At 24.2% G+C, this 27,948-nt stretch overlaps 7 protein-coding genes, 1 long non-coding RNA gene and 1 pseudogene across 11 annotated transcripts; 3 read left to right on the top strand and 6 right to left on the bottom strand.

Annotated features, from left to right (window-relative positions):
* Window positions 1-250: 250 nt before the first annotated feature.
* Window positions 251-1,976, bottom strand: LOC127278213 (uncharacterized). Its single transcript, XM_051299813.1, has 3 exons — window positions 1,776-1,976; window positions 1,257-1,354; window positions 251-919 (listed from the first exon to the last, which is right to left on the bottom strand). The coding sequence occupies exons 1-3, from the start codon at window positions 1,791-1,793 to the stop codon at window positions 802-804; spliced, it is 234 nt and encodes a 77-aa protein (XP_051155770.1). The 5' UTR covers window positions 1,794-1,976; the 3' UTR covers window positions 251-801.
* Window positions 1,977-2,393: 417 nt separating this feature from the next.
* Window positions 2,394-3,649, bottom strand: LOC127278212 (uncharacterized). Its single transcript, XM_051299812.1, has 3 exons — window positions 3,338-3,649; window positions 2,709-2,816; window positions 2,394-2,620 (listed from the first exon to the last, which is right to left on the bottom strand). The coding sequence occupies exons 1-3, from the start codon at window positions 3,359-3,361 to the stop codon at window positions 2,471-2,473; spliced, it is 282 nt and encodes a 93-aa protein (XP_051155769.1). The 5' UTR covers window positions 3,362-3,649; the 3' UTR covers window positions 2,394-2,470.
* Window positions 3,650-4,073: 424 nt separating this feature from the next.
* On the bottom strand, window positions 4,074-12,555 carry LOC127278192 (xylosyltransferase oxt). Its single transcript, XM_051299781.1, has 16 exons — window positions 12,319-12,555; window positions 11,349-11,821; window positions 10,756-10,898; window positions 10,298-10,464; window positions 9,727-10,108; window positions 8,688-9,646; window positions 8,152-8,614; window positions 7,994-8,006; window positions 6,831-6,952; window positions 6,502-6,729; window positions 6,005-6,222; window positions 5,677-5,813; window positions 5,438-5,604; window positions 4,917-5,269; window positions 4,645-4,746; window positions 4,074-4,505 (listed from the first exon to the last, which is right to left on the bottom strand). Exons 1-16 carry the CDS (start codon window positions 12,490-12,492, stop codon window positions 4,407-4,409), a joined length of 4,200 nt encoding a protein of 1,399 aa, XP_051155738.1. The 5' UTR covers window positions 12,493-12,555; the 3' UTR covers window positions 4,074-4,406.
* A 25-nt stretch (window positions 12,556-12,580) lies between these two features.
* On the top strand, window positions 12,581-18,110 carry LOC127278199 (cytochrome c oxidase assembly protein COX16 homolog, mitochondrial). 4 transcript variants are annotated; one of them, XM_051299790.1, is made up of 5 exons: window positions 12,581-12,773; window positions 12,852-12,955; window positions 13,172-13,292; window positions 13,432-13,509; window positions 18,002-18,110. In XM_051299790.1, the coding sequence occupies exons 2-4, from the start codon at window positions 12,855-12,857 to the stop codon at window positions 13,504-13,506; spliced, it is 297 nt and encodes a 98-aa protein (XP_051155747.1). In that variant the 5' UTR covers window positions 12,581-12,773; window positions 12,852-12,854; the 3' UTR covers window positions 13,507-13,509; window positions 18,002-18,110. The 4 variants fall into 4 exon arrangements, with proteins under 4 accessions (XP_051155747.1, XP_051155750.1, XP_051155748.1 ...); XM_051299793.1 differs by lacking the exon at window positions 18,002-18,110 and adding an exon at window positions 17,172-17,466 and having other exon boundaries at window positions 12,581-12,955; XM_051299791.1 differs by lacking the exon at window positions 18,002-18,110 and adding an exon at window positions 14,509-14,864 and having other exon boundaries at window positions 12,581-12,955.
* Window positions 14,581-16,577, bottom strand: LOC127278202 (uncharacterized). Its single transcript, XR_007842460.1, has 3 exons — window positions 15,549-16,577; window positions 15,102-15,398; window positions 14,581-14,670 (listed from the first exon to the last, which is right to left on the bottom strand). It is a non-coding gene; the product is annotated as an uncharacterized LOC127278202 (long non-coding RNA).
* LOC127278198 (riboflavin kinase-like) lies at window positions 18,002-20,416 on the top strand (annotated as a pseudogene).
* Window positions 20,414-27,871, bottom strand: LOC127278196 (H/ACA ribonucleoprotein complex non-core subunit NAF1). Its single transcript, XM_051299787.1, has 7 exons — window positions 27,573-27,871; window positions 22,659-22,974; window positions 21,977-22,553; window positions 21,759-21,870; window positions 21,384-21,652; window positions 20,882-21,276; window positions 20,414-20,766 (listed from the first exon to the last, which is right to left on the bottom strand). Exons 2-7 carry the CDS (start codon window positions 22,885-22,887, stop codon window positions 20,561-20,563), a joined length of 1,788 nt encoding a protein of 595 aa, XP_051155744.1. The 5' UTR covers window positions 22,888-22,974; window positions 27,573-27,871; the 3' UTR covers window positions 20,414-20,560.
* Window positions 23,397-24,934, top strand: LOC127278197 (uncharacterized). Its single transcript, XM_051299788.1, has 2 exons — window positions 23,397-23,638; window positions 23,743-24,934. Exons 1-2 carry the CDS (start codon window positions 23,499-23,501, stop codon window positions 24,932-24,934), a joined length of 1,332 nt encoding a protein of 443 aa, XP_051155745.1. The 5' UTR covers window positions 23,397-23,498.
* LOC127278195 (uncharacterized) lies at window positions 25,007-27,208 on the bottom strand. Its single transcript, XM_051299786.1, has 2 exons — window positions 26,946-27,208; window positions 25,007-26,798 (listed from the first exon to the last, which is right to left on the bottom strand). Exons 1-2 carry the CDS (start codon window positions 27,135-27,137, stop codon window positions 25,176-25,178), a joined length of 1,815 nt encoding a protein of 604 aa, XP_051155743.1. The 5' UTR covers window positions 27,138-27,208; the 3' UTR covers window positions 25,007-25,175.
* Window positions 27,872-27,948: the final 77 nt, after the last annotated feature.

Below are 27,948 nucleotides of genomic sequence, written 5' to 3'. Positions count from 1 at the left end.
GAGATTTTGAGAAAAAAAAATTTTGTTTTCAATAAATGAAACTATTTTTAAATATTTCAAGAACATTTTTAAAATATTACAAAAATTTTCCTTAGAATCTCATATTATGTGTAATTAATTACGTATGAAAGAAAATTTTTCAAGTTAATTAATTAAAACACCGCTGAGAAAAAAAATTACAAATAAGTTCGCTTTTTTCATGTTCAATTGCAATAATTAAACAAATTTTTCAGTTTAAAATAAAACACAATTGAAAATTATCAATAAAAAATTTAATTATTTTTTTTTATATAATACAAACAACAAAAGGGCTTTTTTAGATTCTTTGTGTAGTATTTTACAAGCGATCTCTTCTGGAATGAAAGAAGGCAGCTGTAAACTTTTTTTTTTTTTGTTATTACGTTAATGCATTTGACGATAAAATAATATTGTTAAAATATTTCGCGACTAATTAAATATCTAGTACACAATTTTAATAAACACACATAACATATTTTCCCCTTGGAATTGTTATACAAATTGCAAATAATATATAATAATAATTATTATTAAATTGAGCTACGTTATTTATACAAATACATATACAAAAAAATAGTTATGTTAGTAAAAATAATAAAATCTCTTTGATCAAATATAAGAATTCATGTACTGTTTATTAGAATTTTAAATACTGCAAAAGTACAGGAAGAATTTTTAGTAAATTGAATAAAATAAAGAAAGCGCTCAATGGTAATGAATATAGAGAAAAAATGCCAATTTGAAGGAGAAAAAAAAAATTATTGCTAAAAACAAATCTTCTGATCAGTGAATACCCTCAAGAGCACTATAACTCTTATATTGATATAAATCTGATCCACCATATCCATAGAGCAAGCGGCCTCTTCCATTTTCGTCATAATATGGATATCTGTATCGCGGTCTGAAATAAATTTAAAAAAACAAAAATTTATTCGTCTTGAAAGTGTTATTGATATCCACATTTTTTTTTTTTTTTAATGAAAAATTACTTTTTATCCCTCTCGCAAAAAAATATGATTACTATTTCTACAACATTTTTTCATTTACACACATTTTTTTTCAGAAAAATTACTTTTTATCTCTTTCGTAAAAAAATAGTATTACTGTTTCTATAGGATTTTTCCTTAAAAGAAAGGAAGATAGATTTATTTTCAAATTTTAAGTATTATTTTAAAAATGTTTATATTAACATATATTATATTTTATAATTTGTATAATTTTATTAATAAAATTCCTACCTTTCAAAATATTGGAAATTTGGAGCTTGTGGTTTTCCAATCAATGCTGACGTCTGGAAAACTATTGTCAAAAATATCAACACAATTCCGGCAGTCCACTAAAAATGATTTTTTTTTTAATAAAAAAAACCCACATTTTTTTTCACTTTTTTCAAATTTTAAAAATGATTATAACAAATTTGTTAATTAATTTTTTTTTAATTTCTAAGAAAAGTAAGAAAAAATTAATCTAAAACTTAAAATTTGTTTCTCTTAGAAATTAATATTACAAATCGAAAAAAATCTCAAATTTTCTAGATAATAGATTCTTTTTTGTTAAAAGTAAAGAATTTAATTAAAATTCACAAGGAAAATTTTATCTAATAATTAATAAATAATAATGTTTTTAAAATTTATTTATATTTTTTACTCTAAAAATTGACATTACAAATTTAAACTTAAATAATTTTTTAATCGAATAAATTAAAAAACATTCTTTATAGATATATAAATTAATTCTTTAAATGTCAGTTTACTTACAATTATTAATTTTGACATTTTTGCCTTTTTATTTAAAAACACTCACTGAATTTGATATTTTTCAAATTTACGACACCAATAAATAATATTTTTTTAAAATTTATTAAAAATCATCATTTTAGAAATATTTTAATGTTATATTGTCAGAAGCAAAAGGGGGACTAACGAACTGTAAATGAAAGGTGAAAGTTACAGTTGAAAGTTCTGACGATATACGCGTTTAGGTACTATACAGTTTCCTTTCAAAATTGTATTATCTATAGTTTTGCATTTTTAATTTTTGTTGTAAAAAATATTACAAAATTGGAAAATTTTGTCAATTTATTTCATAATTGCTCTTTTATTGTATTAAAATCTAAAATTTTTTATGTGGTAAATACACAAAAATAAAAATTTTAACTAACGTTTTTGATTACATTATTACAATTTTTTTATTTATATTTACTTTTTATATATAATTTATTTAAAAATATTTTGTTATTTTCAAATTTATTTATATTTTATTATTTATTTTGTATTATTTGTTCTTTTATTTTCATTTTATTTCATATAAATAAAAAAAGAAATTTAATTTTAAAATTGTTTAGTTATGTTTCGAAATAAAGATACCGATTTTTTTTTTATTTAATTTATTTAAAAAATAAATATAGTTTAGATTTTTGTAATATGTAAAATAACAATTTAAAAAATAATAATCATCTCTTCTTTAATGTGCGAATAGAAGGTTCAACCACGTTTCCTTTGCCAATGCGTTCAATTAAATCTTCTGCTAAATAACCATTTTCTTTCACAAATTTTGCTCTTCTCTCCTCTCCTAAATTTGGATCCAAATTCCACATTGATTTCTAAAGAAAATAAATTTCTTTAGACTTTTGTTAGTATAATTTCTAAAAATGAGAAATTTATTAAAATCATTAATCAAATTATACAAACCTCGTGGACTGTTGGAATACCAGCTAAATTCCATTGTACCAAGTCATGAATTAAATTCCAAATTAATCCTGCTGAAACTTTATTATTTTGTGTCAATAAACACATTACCTGAAAGTAATATTTTATAATTAATAAACATCACATTTTTATGAATTAGAATTATATGTTAACTTTGAAAAAAAAATTAGTAAAAGAAAAGTATAAAATTTTTTGATTTCAAATTGCAAACTATTGAATTTCTATTTAGCAGAATTTTATAAAGTACATTTTATTATTAAACCGAATTTTCATTTTTAATCATTTTTATTTAAAAGAATTTCTGTTATCTAACAGAAACATTATTGAAACTCTATTCTCTATGATTCTGTCAAATAACAGTTGAAATTTCGGTTAAAGAGAGTTTCAGTGAATTGGAAATTCTCCCATTTTTAAAAATTGTGTTAAATAAAATTATATTTTATATATAAATTATATTTTTTAAAGGAAATTAATGTTAAATTGAATTTTCTATTGAATAAAATTCAACTAAAAAAAAAAAAAATTCTTTTAAGTTTTGTGTAGTCCTCAATTGACGAATAATTATTATTACTTAACATGATTATTATATGATAGAAATGCTATAAAATTACCATAATCACAATAACAACTCTCATTATTTATAATTAAGGCTGACAATGGTCCATATTTTTTTAACACTATTAAGTGATCAACGCAAAGTAAAAATGTAAACTGTTGAAAAATTTTTCTTGTTTCTGGAGATGTTTGCTTAACGATCTTATGCAAGACTAAAAGTGAAAGTATATATATTATAGATATTATTACTGATCTGTGACATGTGAAATTCACGCATTATTTTATATTTAGTTTCGTAGAAATTGATAAAATTGCATTATATATAGTATTTAAGGCCATGAAACTTTTAAATTGATTACAATAAGAAACTATCTCATTTTCTGTAAAGGCATAAATTTTAACATTATAGTATCTTTTATAATTTAAAAGAATTTTAATGCAAAATTTTGATTTGGATACAACAGTTCCAAAACCTAAAATTATAGGGAAAAATATTTAAAAATTCATTTTCCAAAATACAAAAGTTGCAAAATACAAAATTTTCAAAAAATTTTTTTTTAATCATAATTTTTTTGCAATTTTTAAGATGCTATTCAGTTACTTTTAGAGTTATTTTTTTTTCACTTTCTCGAAATTTCAAGAAAATAGATTTTTTCAATAATTATAGCCGAAAAAAGTTCTTAAAAATATTAATAATTTATCATTTTTCTTAAGTGATTCAACAAATTAAGAAAGTAAGAATTCGTGACTTTAAAAATATTGAATTTAAAAAAATTTTATGATGTTCACAAATAATGAGAAAAGAAGTATTTTATTTGCAATTTTTAATTATAATATTAGTCAAATAGAACTACAAATAGTTGATTTTTCAGTTTCTAATAATTGCTACCCTGAAAATATACATATTTTTTTTTAATACATAAAGTAATTTATGATAAAAGCCTTAGAAATAAGAATACTTAAATGTGTAAAATGTGTGAGAATTCTATTAAATGCCATATCGCTCTTAGAATGTTAAGTACGATGAAAAGATTTAAAATAAAAGATGAGAAAAAAGAAGAACGTTTGAATCGTCGAGATTTAATGGATTATACTTTATATATAAGAAAATGGTCCGAATTCATATCACAAAGCCCAAATTTTTATGAAATCCACTTTTAAAGATGTTCCTGATTTCCAAGTATTGAACCATGTTGATTGTTTACGATAGAAATTTAAAAGTGCCTAGAATTAAAAATAGAAATAAAAAATTAATTAGAAATTTTATTAATTTATAATGAAAAATTAAAAATTTTATATAGCCACATTTTTAGTACTGTTTTCATTTTTTTTTTTCATCAAAATGTGAAGATTTATTTTATACCTTTGATTTAAAGTTGCTCCATGGTTTTGTATACTCTTTATTTTTACAATTGTCAGGAAATTCAGTGTATCCACCAACAGCAACACCCAAAGTTACGTAGAACTAAAAAATTTTCCATCGAATTTCCACTAAATATTATTTAATACTCATTTTTAAAATTTAATATAATTTAATTTAAAACAAAAATATCAAATTTTGCTTAAATTTCATTACATAACGAAAATGTTTGTTTTTTTCTTTTTTTTTTATGATCAATAAAATGTGTAAATTACCGGCAACTGTAATGGTGAATCAAATTTTGTCTCTCCATAAATTTCTCCATCAACTTTCGAAATGATTACATCTGGTCTCCATTCCATTTCAAAAAGATGAAATTCATCGGACCACAATTGTGGAGAAATTTTACTTTTTGTACTGTCATTTGTCTTTAGAGTGGAAATATCATTTGTATGTAAAACGGTATGAGTAAGAAATCCACCACGAAGAATGCGTCCACTTAAATCTTCTTCATTAGATGATTGCAATTCGGTATTTCCTCTTGCACTTGCTACTCGCAATTGAAAACAAAATAGTATATCATTTCCCATGAGTGTTCCTTGTCTGTCCATTGGTTCCAGCCATAGAACTTAAAAAAAAAACAAAAATATATCTATAATAATAATTAATTAAACAAGAATAAAATTTACCAATAAAATTCTAAAATTAAAATAAAAGAATACAAGTTAATATGATATCGAGTGTATAAAAAAATAATATATAAGAAATTTTATGTATTTATTGTATTGTGACTCACGTGGATAAATCCAGTCACCTCGTGGCATTTTTGCTCTAATTACAATTCGTCCGTATTGAAAAGAAAAAATATTTTTCGTATCAATCCGACCGGAGATAACTGGTGGTAAAATATGAAATCCTTGTGCTTTACGTTGACAGTCTCTTGATCCATGATCTCCAGTACATCTAAATAGGAAAAATAGTGATTTTTAAATATTTTCTTTTTTTGAAAAATAAGGATTTTATTTTATTACACACTTATTTAAACTTAAACTTCCATTTTCTACAAAATGAAAACCGCAACTGTCTTCTAAAAGTATCGGTGTAATTTTTAAATTTCCATTCACAACGTTGACATTCTTTTTTGAATTTCGATAAACAACAAATTCGTAATCCTGTGAAAAATATGAATTTCCTTGTTAATTACATATTAAGTATAGTTGTTTTTTTTTCTATTACTTTTTATTAAATATTTGGTAATAATCAAAATATTTATAAACTATTTCTTAAAAAATATGAAAATTGATTTAAATTTGATTTGGGAACAAAAGTTAAAAAAGATAAAAAAAAAAAAAAATCAACTTACAGGCGATTCAGAAAATCTTTCAATAATATTCCATTTTGACTGATTAAGATGATTATCATTTTCAAAAGTATCTTCGAAAATAAGAGCTCCTCCACAAACGGTTTCCGTTTGATTTTCGCGACCAAAAACTTTTGTTAATGTTTGAGTACAAGTTTCATTGCCATTAAAAGTGGTACCAGTTGATCCGCCAATTAAAACTCCATTATAATCATAAAAGTCTGAAACAAGATGATAAATTTATGTTTTATTTATTCACATTATTATTATTAATTATTATAATTAAAAATGTTATTTAGATTACTTTTGACAAATTTTATAAACAATATTAAAAAATTTATTTCCTAAATGTAGATATCAATTCACTAAGATATATGATACCTGTTAAATTATGTTCTTAGTTAATATTTTCTGGAGAACATTTAAAAATACAAGATGACTCAACAAAATTGTACGATATTTAATTGATTAATATTTTTTTTTCCTTTAAAATATTTTACCTGTTACAATGTATTGTTGATCAAGTAAATTATATCCTAATCCTTCAAAGACAATATGCAGCCAATAATAAACTACATCTCCTTCTTTCAATTTTGTACTTCGATCTTCGTAAGTCCATCTTCCATTTCTGGGTTTTATTATATCTCGTGCTATTGTTCCAGCCTCCAATCCAAAAAATTCTTTATTAAAATTTACATGAAATGCCACCAAAGAAATTCCTTCTTCATCTATATAGGAAGTAATTTATAATTATTTTTCAAAACCTCTTAATATTTAAATTATGATTATTAATTTAGAAAAATATTTTTTTAATGTGCATATTTCTAACCCGGAATAGAAATTTTTATTCCTATTGGATGAAGAGGTTGAACTGTTGCATCAGGGGGAACATATTGACTGTTGCTTTCATTCAATAAAAAAACAATACAAATTAACAAAATTCGCAACATTCTTTGTTAGTTGCGTTTTCTGAAAATAAAAATAACGAATTAGTACATATATATTTTTTTTTTATTAAACTTGATACATAAATATAAAAAAATATTATTTTTCGAAATAAAAATTTAAAAAAATTGTTTATTTAAAGAAGTTAAATTTTTTTTATAAATAAAAAATCAAGAAACTGGATTTTTTTCACACATACTTTATAAAAAATGTAATTTATCGTTTTCAATATGAACTTTGACATTTTAATTTTTAATCGAGGATTTCCTTAATAATATTTTTTCGCGATTACAAAGAAAGAAAAAATAATGCTGAAAAATATTTCAGTAATATTATTTAATTTTGCACGTGAAAAAATTAATAGTAAAAAAAAAAAGATGAAAATAATTATTTCTATATTTATTGTAAAATTATTGACAAAAAATGTCTGGTAATTTTTTTTTTTTTAATTTAATAATAAATTGTTATTTGGAAAAAAATGTAATTGTTCTCTTACCGGTTAATTGTTGTCTTCAAAACAAAAGAAAACAAAGAGAAAATTTAATTTATTTTAAAAAAAAGCAAACTGAAATAAAATTAATTGCTAATGTAATTTTTTCTTAATAGCTTTAAAGCAAATGATTAAATTTCTCTTGTGACAAAATTTTAATTTTATGCGAATTTAAAGACTGATCTTTTTTTTTTTTAAAAAAAAAGAAAATGATCAAAGGAGTAGTAGATCCACTACTATGCAAGGTCATCTTCTCACTGACGTATTTAATTTTCCAGGGCCCTACTTTATTTAATTGTAAAATTACTTGATTATTAACAATTTTAATAAAATTAAAAAATTAAATTCTAATTATTAATTGTAATTTTTAATTTTATTTGAATTTTACTATGTTTATTTGACTCTTTTTTTTCTTTACGAATTAGGAAAATATGTTTAATTTTTATTTTTCATTTACTGTAAATAAATATTAAATTAATTGTATTAAATAAATAATTTATAAATGATGAAAATTATTTTTTTTTTATAAAAGAATTCAAATATATTTGTATAAATACTGATTTGACAACGCTTATGAGTGTAATATAAAAATATCTACGGAAATGTCAATTATTCATAAAGATGAGAAATATAATATGAAAATTTTCATTAATATTAATATAATATATATATATGTATATATATAAAACATGAATTTAAATTGATTAATTTTGACATATAGTATGAACATCAGACTTTGTATCAGAGCTCAAGGAGCTCCATCGAGTAGAAGAGCATTTTTGTAAAATCGGTTTAAACTTAAACCGACCACTAACGTAACAAATTTTATTAATCTCATAATAATCTATTATTAAATTGTCTATCCATTGATTTAACTCGGAACCAATTCTTTCTTCAACATTATTATTATTATTTATTCGTTGCTTTTCATCCGAGTATATTAAAGGTTTCAAGAAATTTTTCCACTTGTGCACTAAATCCTTAGCAATATGATAAGGACCAGATGAACCATTGTGAATTTCTCTTGCTTTATCAGTAGAGATTTTTTGATTTTTCCAATAAGCCAATGGCGTTATTAAAAATTTTAATTGCGCCATTAATTCACCATTGGATACCAAAATAACTTGCCATGTTCCAATTAATAATCGTTCATTTAATTGTGGCCTCACATGTCCCACCTATCATTGAAAAATAAAATTTGAGATACATATTATTCAAATAAAAAAAAAAAATGAACCAAATACTACTCACAAGCGTTGTTTCTTCTAACTGCATATAATTAACATCCGCTAATATTCCTAATGGATCAATCCACAAAATTGTAACATTCTGCGGTGTGACTAGTTCCGATTCAAATTCATAGGCTAAAATTGGACTGGAAAATGGTCCCAATCCACTAATTAAATTCCTAAATGTTTGTTCCTTTTGATCATAATCAGTGCTTACGCTAAGATCGCGTATTTTTCCTAACCAATCAGAACTAGTTGATATAAATTTCTTCAAATAAATCAATAATTCTATTTGCTCGGGAAATTCAGCTTGCAATGTTGACGATTCAATTATTCTCACATTTGCCTCGGCTCTTATTAAAATACCCACAAATCTATTTTCATGAAAATAAGCCGTTGTTTCTAAAAGATGAACATTATTCTCTTCAATATTAAAATTACGATATGCAAGTCTTGCAAGTGAATTAGAAATAGTTAAAAGTGTATCATCGGCAAGTGGACTTAAATCTGCATGATGAAAAAGACTCTGCCAATACATATCGTATCCCTTTGCATTGACTGTTGTATTTATTGAAGATGGATATAACCAATGTTCCACTCTATCGATAATTCTTTGATCAATAATTGGTTCAAATTTTCTTGCAAAAAATAAATTTCTCTGCAATGTTCCACGTAAACGTGTAAAATCTTCAAGTTTAAAATCATTAGGACTACATCCACACCAATCGACAACTGCCTTATATTGACATTTGCAGCCAAGTTTTCTCTTCCAATTTGTCACATGTAAATTATTATCAACATAAGAATTACAAAATTTTGAATTACGTAATGCTGTGTGAAAAAATGATTCAGCTGGCAACAATGTGTATTGAAAAATTTTTAAAAGACCAGCTATTAATGAATCTGGATTTGGATTTGCAACGTATTCCACGAAATTTCGACTTAATGCGATCCAATCGCTTCCGCCGTCAATTTGAATACCTGAAATTTTCATAAAAAAAAAAAAAAATTAATTGTTTTATTAAAGAAGAAAAAACTATTATATTGAGAATATACAATACCATTTGGTAATTTTCGATCGCCAATACGCCACATACGTGCTTCACACTCGACAAAACTCTTGTCCAAACCTTGTTTAGTGATAAAACGTTGCACCTCCCTTCCATGGGATTTAACGAAATTCATTCCCCTATTCAATGAAAGAAATTCAGTCAATAATGTATTATTTTTAATTGGAAAATCCGATTCCGATAAATTAACTAAAAAATCCCATGGTTCAGAATGGGCGAGCATTTGTCTTGCGGAACTTAAAACAGTTGTCAAAAGACTCGCTCCACCCCAAATACTTGCGTGTCGCAAGCCTTCACCTTTTGCCACTTTGATATTATTTGTTTTACACTTTCTTTCTACCTCTAACATTTCACGATATAAATAGTCTTGTCTCTGTAAAAATCAACAATAAATTTAAAAAAATAATTTTAACAAATAAACGGTGTATGTTACTTAAAAAAAAATTATTTTATCATTCTTGTTTTTAATTTTTTTTTCTTTTCTAAATTTATCTACATTAAAATTCAATTTTTATCATTCTTTAGGAATTAATAGTAGTGAAATTTTTTTTTATATAATTACCGCGTCAACGTGAATATAAAAAAGATGAGAAGTGTGATATAGAGTACGAATTAGACGTTTAACTTGACGACTAGCTCTGCCATTGACAGTAATTAAATACGCTATTCTTATAGGCTTGTCTTTCACTAGACTTGAACTAGAATTCTTTGCTTCTTGGGGTTTAAATCCTGAAATTAAAAGTGTTATTTAAATCTAAATGTACAAAAGAAAATTAAATTAAATTGGTAGCAAATTTTTAAGAAACAAAATCTGAAAATGAAATTTACAAAAAAAAAGAATTAATTAATTTAATTTTTTAAAAATTTGTCTTCTAAATTAAAATATTTATTAACTAATAAAATTATGTTCTTCAAATTTTTCATGTTGTAGTATAATTTTAAATTCTCAATAATGTAGAAAAATAAATTGGCATCGTCTATTTTTAATTTAATATTAAAAAAAATATATAATTTAATTACTTTTAATTCCAGTATGGAAAACGTTTATAGTTAAATAACCTCCACATGATTGTTTAGAATCACCAGGGCATTTCATATTACAACTAGAATCAGGCAGTCGACTAGTTTGAGATGGCTCTTCCATTCCACAAAAACATTCGACTCTGAAATTTATTCAAATTTACATTTTATTTTAAATATCTAAAATATATAATGTTAATTTTAAAATTAAAGAAAAATTTAAAATATTTATATAAATTGTAGGGATTATAGATACTTTTATTTTTCTTTAAAATAGGTGAAAAAATAAATAATTTTAATGAAATCGGCATCAAAAAATAATATTTTACTAAAAATTAATTAATTATGTAAAATAACAAATTTTTATTTATTAAAAAATTATTATTGATATTTAAATCATTTAAAATCAAACAAATGAAATTTAAAGTCGATTATATTTTTAATCAATAAATATTTTGACCAACTAAAATTTATTAACATTTAGAATAATTTTGATAAATTGAAATTAATAAATGAATAGAAAAAAAATTAATAAAAAGTCATAATGTACAAATTTAAAATATGTAATTATATATATAAAAAAAATTACTAACGAGTATTCGGTACCAGCGAATGAATATCCAGATTGTAAACACATGTATGCGCATTGTTGTGGGGAATTATTATTTTTAAAAATTGTATTAAAACCATTGAGAATGCGAAAAAGTTTATCATCCTTGAAGCAACCAATATTCTTTGGAATTCCTGTGAAACCTGTTGAATGAGGACAGGATGATTTTAAGGTTTTTGGATATAATAAACCTTGATGACTAAGGCACGTCACATTGACTATATACTCTTTACATATTTGAGATTGTGCTCGTGTTATGGCACTAACTGCCTCTCGTCCAGTCACATCACAGATTGGAGTAAAATTAAGTGATTTTCGATCTAAAGTAACAATATTTGTACGATTACGACGTGATTGTTGTAATTTATTTTGACCTGCTTGTTTATCAGGTGGCAATTTTAATTGCCGTGTTCCTTTTGGAAGACCCTCTCCTATTTCTGAGTGAGAAAAATCTTTCTGTAAATATAAATTGCTAATTTGTAAATATAAATTTGTTTCGATAATTATAAGTTAAAAAAAAAAATTTCAAATACATAATTTTTATTTCTTAATAATTACTCCGACCTAAAGTTTACAATTTTTAAATTATTTGTAAAATTTTAAATATATTTAAATAATTCTGTACTTAATTAAATTTTAAAAAATACAAGTTTTTAAAAGTCTATTTCAAATCATTTTAAAATATATACTTGTCAAAATTAAAATAAAACGATTTAATATAGTCACATGGACTCAAATAAAAAATAGCGAATAAATTTTACAATTTTTATTTATGATTATATTTAAATCCTTTAAACAATAGTAATATATAGTTTCAATAATTCTTTTAATAAAAAATAAATGTTTAACTACTAATAAATTAGAATAATCATTCATCTAATTAAAAGATTAGAAAAAAGAGAAATTGTTATTTTTTTAAACTGTCAAAAAATGAGAGGTTAGGTTACACTTACTAAGTCAGTAATACGTTTTTTAGGCGTTTTTCGATCTTCGTTTTCTAATGTTAAAAAAGAATATGCTAAATATACTTGAATACATAATATACTGATACCAATGATAAAAAAGATTTTATATTTTCGGATACAATTTGTCGACCGGCTATTCAACAAATGTCTGGTTACAACCATTTTTCAATTGTAAATTGTAATTTTCCATCATAGTGAAGAGTTAGGTTGGGCTAGGTCACTAGGAAGAGGGCGTTGAAGATGATGTGCGCAGAAATTTAAAATAGATTTGCGCATTTTGTTTTTCATGTTTTTTGAACAAAAGTAACAATTTTAATAATAATAAAAGAAAATAAATATATATTTATTACGTACCTTTTTTTTGAAAATTGTCTTTAATATTTAATTTTAATAAATCAATTTCTTTAAAAAATTAAATGAAAATATAAATAATCTAAAAATTTGTAATTTTTAGGTTAGAATATTTGAGTTAAATAAATTTTGTTAAAAATTATTAATTCGTTTTTTATGCAAACTAATAGAATATGTCAAATATATTTAAAAATAAATCTGTGAGGTATGGAATACCATTTCTTGTTTTTGTTATTGGTGCACCTTTTTTACTAAATGAATTTCAACAACTTCGGTAAGTTCCACTGATAGATTTTAATATTTATTTATTTTCTGCTACATAATATAAATATAATTATTATAGTATACAATCAAACGTTCAAATGAATTAAAAATTTATTTACTATTTTCTATTTAAAAAATGTATAGACCAAAAAATTGATTTCATTCGTTTGAACGTTTAGAATTTTAGGCATATGTATTATTTATAAATCTCTAATATTTATTTCAGTTTCCAATATAAACCTCTAATGGAATCAGATGTTGTACGTGAAGAAATAAAGAAACGAGGAATTAAAATGCGGAAACCAGGAGATATTACTTTAGAATCAGAATATGAAAAAATTAAAGACGTAAAATAAAATTTTACTATATATATATAGGATTTATTTTTCAAAATAATATACATTATTAATTTCTTTATCAATCTTTCATTTTAAAGAAATAAAAGAAATTTGCGATTAAAATTAAATATAATAATCATTTTTTCAGAATGATACGCGCATTTGGGAAATCAAAAGAATTCCTCGACCATGGGAAGAAGAGGAAAATGTTGATAAAAATTGAAGCGTGAGTTTTAGAAAATTAAATAATTAATTTCATATATAATATTTTTATTTAGAATATTTCAATACCCAATTCTTTTAAATAAATTTAATTTTTATACTAAACTTAAAAAAGTAATATATTTATTTTAATAAAAATTGTTAAACAAATTTATTTTTCTCGTTTTATGGTGCAAAAATTTTAGAAAATGATACTCAAATTTTTAATAGAAAGATCTTAAAAATTGATATATAGACCATTTTATCATAAAATTACTGTGATTTAATATTAAATACGTAAATTTTAATTGATGAAGAAGTGTTGATATGAATAGATACAGGAAAATCAATTTTTTATATATTTTATTTAATTGATACATTTAGATAATAAAATTTCTATCCTTCATTCCAATATCGCTTTCAAAGTCAAAAAGTAAGAGAAGGAGAAAGATAGTAACTGTAACGAAAAAAATTGATATAATATATATATTATTTTTCCAATAGAATTTTTATCAAAAGGGCGATATACAAAAAAAAATATATAATTTTTTTTATATTTAAAAATTCTATTAATTCGGGATTAATAACTATTTTAATGTCTGAGTAGAGACAATGACATTCGGACAAATAGATTTTAATAAATTTTCTCCAACGTATCGAAATCAAAATGATTTCCTCTTCAGGGAATCTATTAATATAAAAAAATAATTACAAACTTTAAAGATATAAATAAAAATAATAAAAATGCGAAAATTTTGACAAAAGTAAGAAATTAAACAAAAATACAAAAAAATAAAAACTAAAGCACATTTGTTTTTTAAATAATTAGTTCTAATAGGTTGTAATTATTATTTGAAAAGGAAATCATTTTATTTTCGAAACATTGGAGAAATGATTAAAATCTATTTGTCCGAATGTCATGGTTTTTATTATTAATCTATTTTAATTTTTGTATAAATACGAATTTGTAGATATATATTTAATGGATATTTTAAGTAAATATTTTTTTTTTTTTTTTTTTTAGAAAACTACTTACTTTTGCGTAATAATTTAAAGATAATTGTGGCATAAAACCAGAAACATATATGTATTTGTTATTTTGGCATCTTTGAATTATTATACATATAGACATTCCCATTTCTCGTGATTTTCCTTTCCAAGGCAAGGAATATATTAAATTATCATTCTGAAATGAAAATAATTAAGATTTATGTTACCAGTGATAAAAATAATTATTATTGAATTTTAATTACTATTATTGTAAATATTCAATTGCAAAAAATTCGATTATTTTAAATTTTAATATTGTAGAATTTATAATTCAATTATTTTTATAAATTTTTATTTAGCAAAGTCAAAAAATATAATTACTACCTATTATTTCATTTAATTTATTTTAAAAACAACTTAAATATTTCATCATAAAATTTTCTCTTACACAAATATATTTTACATTTTTCAACTTAATTAAACCAATTGAAATTAACTTTTTATATTAAAGTTTAACCACTATTGCTGGCACTTTATAATAAAAATTTTACAAAATAATTTTTTTTTATTTAAATAGGGTTAAGGGTAATTTTTACAATTAGATGTGGTTTTTTTTTTAATTGTTACCTCTGCTGCTAAAATTTCAGCACAGCGAGCAGTGTAGTAAACTCTGTAATTTATATGAGCAATAAATGTTACAAATTGAAATACCATAAATGGAGCAACATTGTTTTTTGCCTAAAAGTAAAAATATAATATATAACAATTATAATATTAAATATATAGAGATTATACCTTTTTATATTTGAAAAAATTTTACTTACATAAACAAATTGAAGAGAACCAAGAGTCAGATAAATTGAAGTAGCAAAAACTGCTTTAAGTGTCATAAAACGTATTGTACTGTTAATTTGCTTAATATATCTAAAAAAAAGAAATGATTAAAAAGTAATATTAAATTATAAATTTGAAATCTATTTATTCTATATAAATAATTTGTAATTTCGAATACATTAAATAAAATTTAAATTGCAGTTACAATTATTGTTCAATATAAATTACATAAAAACTTACAATAAAATTTGTTGATGTTGTTGAATGCATTTTTTAAGTTGATTATTATTATTAACTTTTGCAAAACTATCAGCGAGAACTTTTAATTTTACTGTAGCATTATTTATTAACAAAAAAATAATTCCATCTGCTACGGTTAATAATCCAATTTGTGTAATAAACATCATTTGTTGAAATGTCACTAAATACTTTTTATAAAATTGATCAATAAAAAAAGGAAACCAAACTTCTTCTGGTAAAACAAGTATTCGTTTAAATGAACGTAAATATATATAACAAATAATTGATAACACAAAAATTGTCCAATGTATAAACTGTGTTAAGGAAGATGATTCCATTTGCTTTAATAAATATTCTTCCTTACTATTTACATTTTTCACTGTATTGTCAAGATCAATAATAAGTTTCTGTGAAAAATAATCATTTTTTTTTCGTAAAACAAAATTTCTATATTTTTTTGAAATTAAATTAAAAACATTCAAAGTTATATATATATAAAAATGGACATTGAGTTTAAACAAACGAATTTAGATATAATTTCAAAATATCAATATAAAATAGGGGGGAAAAAGGAGTTTTATTTTATATTTGAAAAATAATACCTGAAACTCGATTTGGTTAATTCTAAAATAGATTGTCGTGTATATTTTTTCACATATTATCAATAATTCCACTATTACGCTTAAAGTTGTTATTAATGAAGAAGTACTGCCATGGGAAATGTATAAACCAATTGAAATTTCAAATAAGAGAAAAATATCATTGATGAGAAATATCCACCAATTTATTTCGAGAAGGATTTTCTTGAATGAATTCACTTTTTTTTTTAAAGGCCACATTAAATAAAGTTCACCAAAAAATTTTACAACTCGATAAGATAGTATATAATTATTTAGTCTCTTTGAGTTTTTCAATTTTAGGGTCATATTTGAAATTTTTAAAAACAAATATATTTTAAATTTAAAACAAAAGAACTTTTTGATTGTTCACGACTCTTGAATTTCGGATTTCTAAATAATAACTGTTTAAGAAAAAAAGTCAAATTTACTTTACCAAGGAAGTAATTATTTATAATTTACATATATACAATAAGTGAAATGAGATAATAATTATAGATGCGTACCCTCTTATTAATTACTACTTAACTATTTATTACATAGGGGTCATTTAAAAGAAAAAGATAATTACTAATTTAAATAAATTTTTATATAATTATATAAGGCAATCGAAATTTTTAAATTTAGTTCATATAAAATATTTAAGAAATTTAGTTAGTGATTATGAAATTAATAAATAATCACATAGTTATTTCTGCTCTGCCTTTGATATTTAGAATCCAATTTTCAATTCTAATATTGCTCTTACTGTTACGAAGTATGAAAAGGTGAAGGAAAGAAACTGTAATTAAAATTATTTAATAATATTAGAAAATCGATGAATAAAATTTTCACTTATTTAGATTTAGTAAATGTAATATTCTTATAATTGATATAAAGTAAAGCATTCACTTATTGGAATTATGAAAAATAAATTTTTTCCTCATTAAGATTACTAAATTAAAATTTTTTGAAAAAAAATAACATAAAATTATAATATTTACTCACTGCTGCATAATATTTTAAGGAAAATTGAGGCATAATACCGGAAACAGATATATATGGAGGTTTTTGACATCTTTGGATAATTATACATATTATTGATGCCATTTCTTTTGAATTTACAATCCAGGGTAAAGAAAATTTTAAATTTTCACTCTGCAACAAGGAAACATTAAAATAAATGTTTTAAAATAAAAGAAAAGTAAACAAAGAGAATTTTCTTTCTTACCCTCGTTGATATTGTGTCAGCACATCGAGCAGTATAGTAAACTCTGTAAATAACTATTGCAACTACTCCAATAAATTGACATATCAATGGAAGATTAACTGCCTCTTTTATCTAAAAGATGAAATTTAAAATAAATTTTCTTTTAATATTAAATATGTAATAATGGTAAAAAGTACATTTTACTAACATGAACGAGTTGAAGTTGTCCAAGAATTATATAAAATAGCGTAGCAATAATCGTTTTAAAAATCATAAAACGTGTTAAGCTATTAATCTCATCAATGTATCTAAAAAAAATATCAAATTATTAAAATACCAAAAAAAAAAATTGAAACTCATTAACTAAAAATAAATTTCATTTATATAAAATATTAGTAAAAAAAAAAAAACTATTTTAATTTTTAATATACTATTTTTAGACTTACGATAAAATTTCTTGATGTTGTTGAATGCATTTATTTAATTGATACTTGTCATGAACTTTTTCAAAATTTTCAGCAAGAATTTGCAATTTTACCGAAGCTGTATTCATTGTCATGAAAAGTAAACCATCAGCAACATTTAATGCGCCAGTTTCAAAAATATATATCATCTGTTGAAGTAGTACTAATTTCTTTTTGTTATAGGGGTCAATGGAAAAAGGATGCCAAACTTCTTTTGGTAGAATAAGTGTTATGTCAAATAAATGTAAGTAAATGTACAGTAAAAACATTAAACAATAAATTATACAATGAATGATGTTTGTCAATATTGAAGATTCCATTTTTTTCAATAAAATTGCTTCTTTACTCTCCACGTTCTTTACTATTTTTTCAAGAACATTAATTAAAATCTGCAAAATTTATTTTCTTTAAAAATTAATTTAACCGGGTGATCATTGTTATAATATAATTTAATTTATTAGAAAAATTTTTTTTTTAAAAAACTTATAATAAACCTTAAATTGAGATCGACGAACTTTGAAGAGAATTGATGTGTACACTTTTTCGGTAATCACCATCAATTCTAAAATAATGCAAATTGTTGTTGAGAATGTTGAAACATATTTATAAAATTGACAAAGACCAATTAAAACACCGAGAAATAAAAGAATATCATTAATTAGAAATAACCACCATAATAATTCATAAAAAATGCGGTAAATTTTTTTTGTTTTCCTGTCAATTGGCCACATTATTAATATAATTCCGAAAATTTTTAACATTTGATAAGATAACAAAGATTTAGTTTTATTTGATTGAATTGTTTTCAATAATTTTGAGTTGGAATTTTGTTTTTCTTGAACGTCAGTCATTTCTAATTTTTACAATTTTTACTGTAAAATAGAATAAATTTTTGTTTGTTATAAGAAAATAAAGTTTCTCGAGAGTAAAATTATTTGACGAGGTAGTATTTGTGATGTTTAAACATTAACTTAAGAAAGGAAAATTTTGCGAATATCTGACAAATAATTAACTGCGAAATCAATTAAATTTAATTCAATGCGTAAGGGTAATTAAAGACAATTTATGTGATACATATTTTGTTCCTAATGAATGTTTGAAAATGTAATTTTTCATAAGGGAAAAATACCATTTGCATATTAATGATCCAATTATAATGGGAGCCAGAATAATATAGCACCCAATAATGGACCACTAATTACTTTTTACATTATTATTGTATCAAAAAAAATCTTCAATTTTATTAAACGATTTTACTGACACTTATAATCTTTAATTCTACTATAAATGAGTTTAATATAAAAATAGAAGAATGTGATTAAATATTTTATAATATTATTATAATTAAAATAAACTACTTTATTAGAAATACAATTTATTGAAAAAAGAGGACCACTAGATTGGGAGATTTTGTGCTCTGGAGTGAAACACAAAACTATCACTAAAAATAGAATCATATGTATTTTGACTCAAAAAATACGTTCAAATTTTTAAATAAGAACAATGTTTAGTAAAATTTTACCTTATTGTACAACGGGTAAATTTATTAAAGGTTTTGGAAGAGGATCTAAATCTCTAGGAATTCCAACAGGTAATTTATAAATCTTTTTAAATACAGTTTCGCATTATTTAAAACTTTATTATCCAAATTTTCATTCATAATAATAATGACTTTATAATTGTTAAACTTTTGTTATATGATGAAACTATTTATTTTACTTAAAATTAAATAAAATAAATTATTTCTTGGAGATTTAATTTTTTTAAATAGGTTTTTTCATTTAAATATTTTAGCAAATCTTCCAGAAGATGTTGTTGATGCATTGTCCAAAGAATTTGAAACTGTAATTTACTATGGATGGGCATTATTAGAAAAATCAATTTACAAAATGGTTATGATCATTGGCTGGAATCGCTTTTTACAAAAATGAAAAAAAATCCATGGTAATATTTTGTGGGATGTTTAAAAGAAACTTTTTTTTTTTTTTTTTTTAAATATTGTGTTAATGAAAAATTTTGATGACGATTTTTTGAAACGTCAATAACTCATTTATATTTTATAAGCAATATTGAAAATTAGGAGAAAATATTAAAGAAAAATATTTTTCTATACATTTAAGAAGAGAATTTGAAAGAATTGATTTTTTTTCTAGGAACTTCATTTGATTAATGATTTTTCAAGTGATTTTTATGACAAGAGTCTAAAAATTATTATCACAGGTTATATAAGGCCCGAAAAAGATTTCTCATCTATTGGTAAGAAAATAAATTTATTCCTTTAGCTGCATTCTGGACCATAGTAATTAACATATTTCATTATATGCATTAATTATATAATTGTTTTATACTTTTTATATTACTTATTAATAACAATAATTTTGTACTGCCATTGAAAATTATCAATTTTTGAATTTCTTTTTATAATTAAATGATATTTTTTATTATAATTATTCGACTTTTTTTTTTTTTTTTGTTGCAGATGACTTAATAAGTGAAATACAAAACGACATTAAAATCGCCCAAAAGAAGCTCGATGAACCAAAAATGTGGGAATATAAAAATCATTCTTTTTTTCAAGAATATTGCCATATAAAGTGACTTAAAATAAGAATTTTTAATCTATTAAGAAAAAAAATACATATTAGATGTATGTATATACAAGAAAACTACTTTCATATATAGAATGTAAAAAATTTTATATAAAAAATATAAAAATGAAAACAAAAAGTTAATAATTATCTTTTACATTCCTGGCGGAGAAGGATCCTGTGGAGGAGAAGGTGGAGGTGGTGGTGGTGGTGGAGGACTTAAAGTAATTGCATTTGCAACATTTGGTTGATGATTTTGTGAAGATTGTGGCACTTGATTCCTTGCGTTCCAAGATGTGGAATTTGAATATCGTTGTGAATGATGAAAGGGAGATGGAAATCCCATTTGAGGTCTAAAACCTGAATATATGGTTTGTGTTAGATTTTTTTTTTTGCTGAATTTAATAAGACGAAGTATAAATAAAGAAGAGAGGAATTTAAAATTAAAAAAAAAAATAGTTTAACGTTTCCTTACCTCTGTAATTTGAAGGAGGATAATACATTGGCCAAGCAGGATTCGGAAAAATTGGAAACGGAGGCCAAGGATTCTGTTGATATGGCGGCATAGATCCATACCAATTTTGCGAGTAAGAATCCTGAGAATTTGTAACTCTTTGTGCGCCAGTTGCAGTTTGCTGTTGTACATTTCTTTTCGTATTCCAAGGATGATGTGATTTCCAATCAGTTGAATTCTTTTTTCCACTAGAATTTTTTTGTCCAATTCGCTTCTTTTTCGTTGGTATTCCACTTTCAGAGACAGCTTTCTCGGTCTTTTGTTGTTTTCTCAGATTTTGATAGTACGCCTGCTCCTCCTCATCGTCAGAAAATTCAGGTGGCTCATCGTCGTCCGTTGGATCACAGGCTTTCATTCTATAGTTAAATATTTTCTATTTAATCATTTATTTTTTTTTTTAATTTGCAAAATTGTAGAATCTAAAATACAAATTCTAAAAATCATAACAAGAATATTCACATACTTGGTGAGTTCATGTAAGAAAACTACGGTAGTATATTCCGTATTGGGACAAAAGTAGACATTCATGCCGACTTGTATTTTATTTTCTTGAATATGTTTCGAGTTATTGAAACGAACACAATAATGGGGATCTGATACTTGACCAAAAACATCAAATACTCGACCCAAAACTCGACGACCTCGTTCTATGAAAAGAATTGATTCTAAATTCAAAGTTGGTTTACCTGGCTTTGGACGAACTACAACCATCTGATCGACGATCCACGCTACCTGTAAAATTAATATTTATAATTAAAAAACTTTTTTTTTTTGAGGAAGTAAACACTTTTAAAATAATAAATTTATTTATGAAAAATATTTAATTGTATATCTTTACCTCTCCAAGTGGATCACAAAGAACTTCAGGAACATTAATATTTAAATCTTCAATCGGTGGAAGATCATCAAATTCTCCTTTACTCTGTTTTCTAACGCGCTGCTTGCCTTTTCTGTTTTAATTTAAAACAATTTGTTATTATTATTTATGATTAAGTTTAGAAAAATTGAAAATTTAAATGAATAATTTATAGAAAAATAATTTAATTTTATATTTACCCTACTACTTTTTTGGTTTCATGTAAACTTTTTTCACTACTATCAGATAAACTCTCGCTTTTGCTACTGCTTTCAGAATCATCATCACTACTACTGCTACTACTAGAATCTTCCTCACTGTCAATTTCATCGCTGCTGCAAGTAATTTCCATGTGTGTTCGGTATTCTTTTAAAACTTCCACTTCTGGTTTTTCACTATTTAATTCATTTTTCGATATTTCCTTGTCAATTATTGATATTTCTGGTTTCTCGTGACTAATTATTTCCAATTCTGGTTTTTCATTGCTAATTATTTCTATATCTGGCTTTTTATAACTAATTATTTCCAATTCTTGCGTTTCATTGTTAATTGTTTCTATTTCTGGATTTTTATTATTGACTATTTCCACATGTTGCGTTTTATTGCTGATAATTTCAATTTCTGATATTCTATTATTGATTATAACTTCTTGCGTTTCATTGCTGATTTGCATTTCCATTTGTGAATTTTCAGATTCGTTAACTTCATCAATTTCCGAGTCTGAAGAATAATAATCCATTGCTATGGCACTTAAAGCACCTGCTTTTAGACTAATTCCTATAAATATAATTTTATTAGAAATTAATATTTAAATGGGTTGTTTAAGAAAAATAAATATATTTTAAATAATAATTTTCAATAAATGAAAAATTCATAAATTACCTTCATCTGAATTCATTTTGTTGATTTTTAGCTCGCAATTGCTACTTTGAGCAGTAAGAATTTTATTACTTTCTTTATCTTTGCTTATTAAATCAAAAGATTGTTTAGATTCAGAATGCTTTTCTTTTAAATTCGTTATAATGTCAATATCATTCTTCGCACGTTCTGAAATACTTTCATTATTTTCTCCTTCCGAATTTCCTACTTTCTCTGAATATTCTACATCCATTGTTAACAAATTATTGTCTATATTATACAACGTTTTTGTTATATTTTCAAAGTGAAAACTCTATAAATAATATTAAGTTCGTAAAATCTGAAAAGACATAATCAATGTTAAGAAAAAAGTTATTGTTTTTCTTAAAATTATATATTATTATATCAATATAATTTCATTTGAGATAAAATTTAAAAATAAAATCATACTGTATTAAATACACAAATATTTTCGACGTGCATGTGACCACGTGGATATACCAGATAGATAAAAGTAAACATAACCTTAAAATTACATTCATTTTAATGATTTTAATTTTGTTTAAGATAGGGAATTTGCATTAAAAATAAATACGGTTTTTTTATATATAAAACGAAAGTTAATGCGATTTCAAAAGTATTAAAAAATTTTTTTTACAATTTTCATGCATAAATAACATTAAAAAATTAATTTAAACTTTAACATTATTTGAAATTTTCTCAACTGAGAGCAAACGATTTTAATTGGCTCTCAGATTGGTGACGTCACGGGCATAAATGCAGAAGTGTATGCTGTGTATATTCATACGTGATATTTTTGTAATCGGCTCGCAATAATTATTGAATACATTGTTTTGATTAAAAATGGTAAATAAATTAGATCCCGGTTTTGAAAAAGCTGATACCACTAATTTGCCAAAAATAAATGTGTTTATGGTATATGAATATATTACAAATAATGAGCGATATAATGCACCTGAGGTTCGTGGAGTGAAAGCAACATTGTAAGTAAATATAAATGTTTGTACTAATAAAATTATTTAATTAAATAATTAATAATTAACAACTTATATATAGTTGATTACTATTTATGTTTATATTATTGTAGATCTTCAAGAGAGAATTACGGAGACTCTGCAATAGGTTATGTTTGCGTAAAACGTGTAGGGTCAATATGCACATTGAAAGGCAGAATTTGTCCTGAACACCGAGTAAGAAGTAAAAATTACACTGTAACGTTAACTGTAGATGAAGTTAACGAACAAGTTAAAAAAGTAGAATGTCTTGATTGCGCTGCGTCATTGGGTGGATGTAAACACGGAATTGCTTTTTTAATGTGGGCAAACAGAAGATATGAATCGCCATCTCCAACAGAAGTGGAATGTTACTGGAGGAAATCAGCCTTAGCCAAAGTCGGAGATACACACAAATTTGTTTTGACTAGTGAATTGAAAAAAAAATCGAACGATTCAGTTGAAGATTTCGGTGATAATTCGACGTTTTTAAACAAAGTAATTGAACAAGCTGCAGCCAAACAGTTAGATAGCCAATTATCAAGACATGCATTTGATTTAGAAGAGAGAAAAGTTCATGCCTTGTCCATACATCAACTTATATTTAATTTCATACAATCCGATGAAAAAATTTCAGTTGATAATTTTTTAAATTTTTCAATGCAAAAATTCTCGCAAGATTTATGTCTTCAGGCTGAACAACAAACTAGGAGTCAATCAAATGATATTCTGTGGCACGAACTGAGATTCGGAAGGGTTACTGCATCTAATGTTTTTGAAGCTAGTCGATGTCGCACACCAAATGGTAGTTTAGTAAATCGAATCATAGGGGCAGCAAAAGTTTATAACAGTGTTGATATGCAACGCGGCAAAAACTTGGAAGAAGAAGTCATAAGTGAGATTGAGAAAATATTAAAACTATCAATAAATAAGTGCGGTATGTTTCTAATTCCATCATTACCTATGATAGGTGCTTCACCAGACGGAATAAGTTCAGAATTTGTGTTGGAAGTTAAATGTCCAAGCTCTGAAAAAACTGTAGAAAATTATTTAAAAAATGGTCAACTCAGTCAAAAGTGCAAAGCTCAAATTAATTTACAAATGATGGCTACTGACAAGAAGAAAGGACTTTTTTGTGTTGCAGATCCGAATTTTGAAAGAAATAAAAAATTTCAATTTGTGTGGGTGAAATATGATCAAAATTTCACTAGTCAAATAGTAAAAGATTCTGTGGATTTCTGGGAAAAAAATATTTTTCCTGTTTTATTAAACTCGATAAAAAGATGAAAATGTATAATAATTATTATCTTTTTAAAATAAGATTTATTTTATTTGGGACTATTAATAAATAAATGAGTATTTTCTGATAAATATATTATTTTATTATTTTCCATCGATAGAATTTTAAATACAATATTTAATAAGTAAAAAATTTATAAATATATTAATCATAAATAATAAACAAATACTTATTATATTTTATTACTACTGTTTGATTTGTACATGAACTTCATTTGTTAGCAAACATTTATTTTCTTATTATAGGTTTTTGTAAATTAATCAAACCTCCAACAATAGTTACAATACTATCTAACTTCACCACTGTATTTAGATCAAGGCAAGAATGAGGTTTTAATATTTCAAATTCTCGAACCCTTCGAATGACTCTTTCGATATGAATCCTTATACTTGCAATGCTTTTTGTTTTTAAAACTTCTGCTTTTGTCGATTTTGAAGTAGTCGAAACTGACGGCGGACGAAGTAATTTACATTTTCGTTTGTTTAAAACTGACTGAATGTGTTTGAAACCTCGATCAGCTAAAACTCCACATCCAGCAGGGAGAATATTTATTAATTTGCTCTCTTCAAATAACAAGGTGTCGCTTATCCTTCCTCCGTACCCTTTAGATGTAAAAGTAATAAATCCATCCGGAGAGCATACTATCAAATACTTCATTGTGTTGCATTTCTTATAATCTGACCACGTTAGCGCCTGATGAACTGGATTTGAAGGTTTTTCAATCTCTATTTCAAAAGCATCAATAATAGCACATGCATTACTGTAATTAGCTCGAAATGCAATAGGTAAATTTTTTTTTATACTTTTTTCATCAGGAAAGTATACAAGCGTTTTTAAATAGTGAGCTAATCGATCTACATTTTTATCAAAAATTCGGCTTGCCTGCGAAGTTGAGATACCATACTGATCACCCAGTCGACTAAAAGTGTCATCAGTTTTAATTTTTTGCAAAGTGAGTTTAATATTATTAACGCTGCAATTTGTAGAAGAACTCAACATAGGTAAAATCCACAACCATTCCTGATTAATACCAACATATTTTTTTGGATCTACACTTATTAAATATAGGGTGATATCAAGAATTGATTTTTTCATTGCTTTTTGTTTTTCATTTTTTTCCTCACTGCAAGTTGAAGATTTTTTATACTCGCTGGATATTGACGTATATTTATATTCGCTGGTAACGTTAGACGAAGACACAATTGCACTTGAATCGGAATTAAGCAAAGTAGATTTTACAGACTCTTTTCCACAAAAATTGATCGGTGAACACATTTTATCAACCATTTCTACTTTAGTTTCACAAGATGCATCACGGGTGTCAGGCTTGCATGTAGTGTGCTTACTTCGAACATGAGGATTTGTAAAACTTTTCCGCACTTGTGTACCAACAGATTTTTTACTATTTTGATCGCAGTTTTCTGTAGGTAGTAAATTTACAGAGGATTCGTTTTCTTTTTCCATAAAAAAGCCTGGTTGTAAGGCATCCTGTGTTACAGAGGACAAATTGTTTGACAGTGGGACGTCAAGGGGACTTTCAATTTTACTTAACTCTGCTATATTTGTTAAATTAGTTAAAGCCTCTTTTTCAATAACATCACAAATTTTCCTATTTTTTGACGCTGGTTGATCGTTTTGTTTTGATGTGAAATTTTCTTGATTTTCAGTTTCCGATAAAATGTCTTGAATTTCTCTCTTTCTATTCAATTTTATAAAAGCTGGTCGTGATTCTTCATTTATTTTACACCTATTAGGCTGACAAGCAAATTTGTGAGGAATCGCATCTTTTTTCAATTTTTTTGGTCCTCCCATAAGACAATATCTAATATAATTGTCCATGTCATCCTTTATCTGCATTAAAAAAAACAAATCAAATTTGAGGTTATGTTATTCACATTGGTATATATGATAAATGTAGTATGACATTTGTTTATATTTTATTTTTTTTAATACTATTGTAAATAATTAATTAAAAACTGATTGTAATATACTACTTACATTAAAATGATCGTCGCAACAGTAATAAGTGTACTTATCCTTTGGAACATCTTTTCGACGAGCAAATTGAAACCACTTTAACCTCATTTTTTCGTCCTTTGGAACACAAAAAAATATTTTATTTGGTGTTTTGACATTGGTGCTTCCACATAATGGCACAAAACATGACTGGAATGTTTTATTCTCGCTCATTTTTATAAATAATAATTAATTAATACTATTTACTACCATCATACATTAAAACATTACTGTAAATTCGTGCCCGTGACGTCACGCAGAGTTCGGGTAGACTCGGCTCTTTCCGGAGCGTTTTCGTTATTTAAAAATTATGTAAATTGTTTTTATTTAATTTTGCGCTTATTTGTCACTAAAAAATTATGGGAAAAAAATTTTGTTATATAAATCTGACCTAATCTATCGATTTAAATTTAAAAAAAAATTGATGCAAATTCCCTATTATTTTACTTGCTTAAAAATAATTGTAAATTAAAAATAGCATTACTGAATAATTATATTACGCGAAAATCATTAATTTTTTTAAAAATAAATACAGTGCATTCGTTATAAAAATATATCAATGAAAAAACGACAATTAGATATAAAGGGTTACAACTTAAGTTAATTTACTTGTATTTCCAGATTATTTTGGTTGTCCATTTCCAGATTCTTTAATGTATTGTCAAATGTTAAACAACTTCTTCGAATATTATAGCTGATATCCAAAAAAATCTCAAAAATTTGTCTCTTCTTTTTCTGCAAAAATAACGCATGAACAACACTGATACATAACCTCACAAATATTTAATGCACGATAATTGCGGCAACACTGACACAACAATAAAATAATTATTTTATTTACTACAATATTACTAATTGTTTAATTCATCTTAATTTATATACATTTTATTTGATTTAAAATAATAATAACAAATGCAAAATGAACGAAAGCAAGCACCACGATATATATCGAATCGTTAATATCAATTGAATTCAAATTCAAAAA

This window comes from Leptopilina boulardi, unplaced genomic scaffold (assembly GCF_019393585.1).
Source record: "Leptopilina boulardi isolate dan_hultmark-lab unplaced genomic scaffold, ZJU_Lbou_2.1 LbouV2_199, whole genome shotgun sequence".
Taxonomy (NCBI): domain Eukaryota; kingdom Metazoa; phylum Arthropoda; class Insecta; order Hymenoptera; family Figitidae; genus Leptopilina; species Leptopilina boulardi.
Note: the sequence above shows the minus strand (reverse complement) of the source record. Positions and strands in the feature narration are given on the sequence as shown.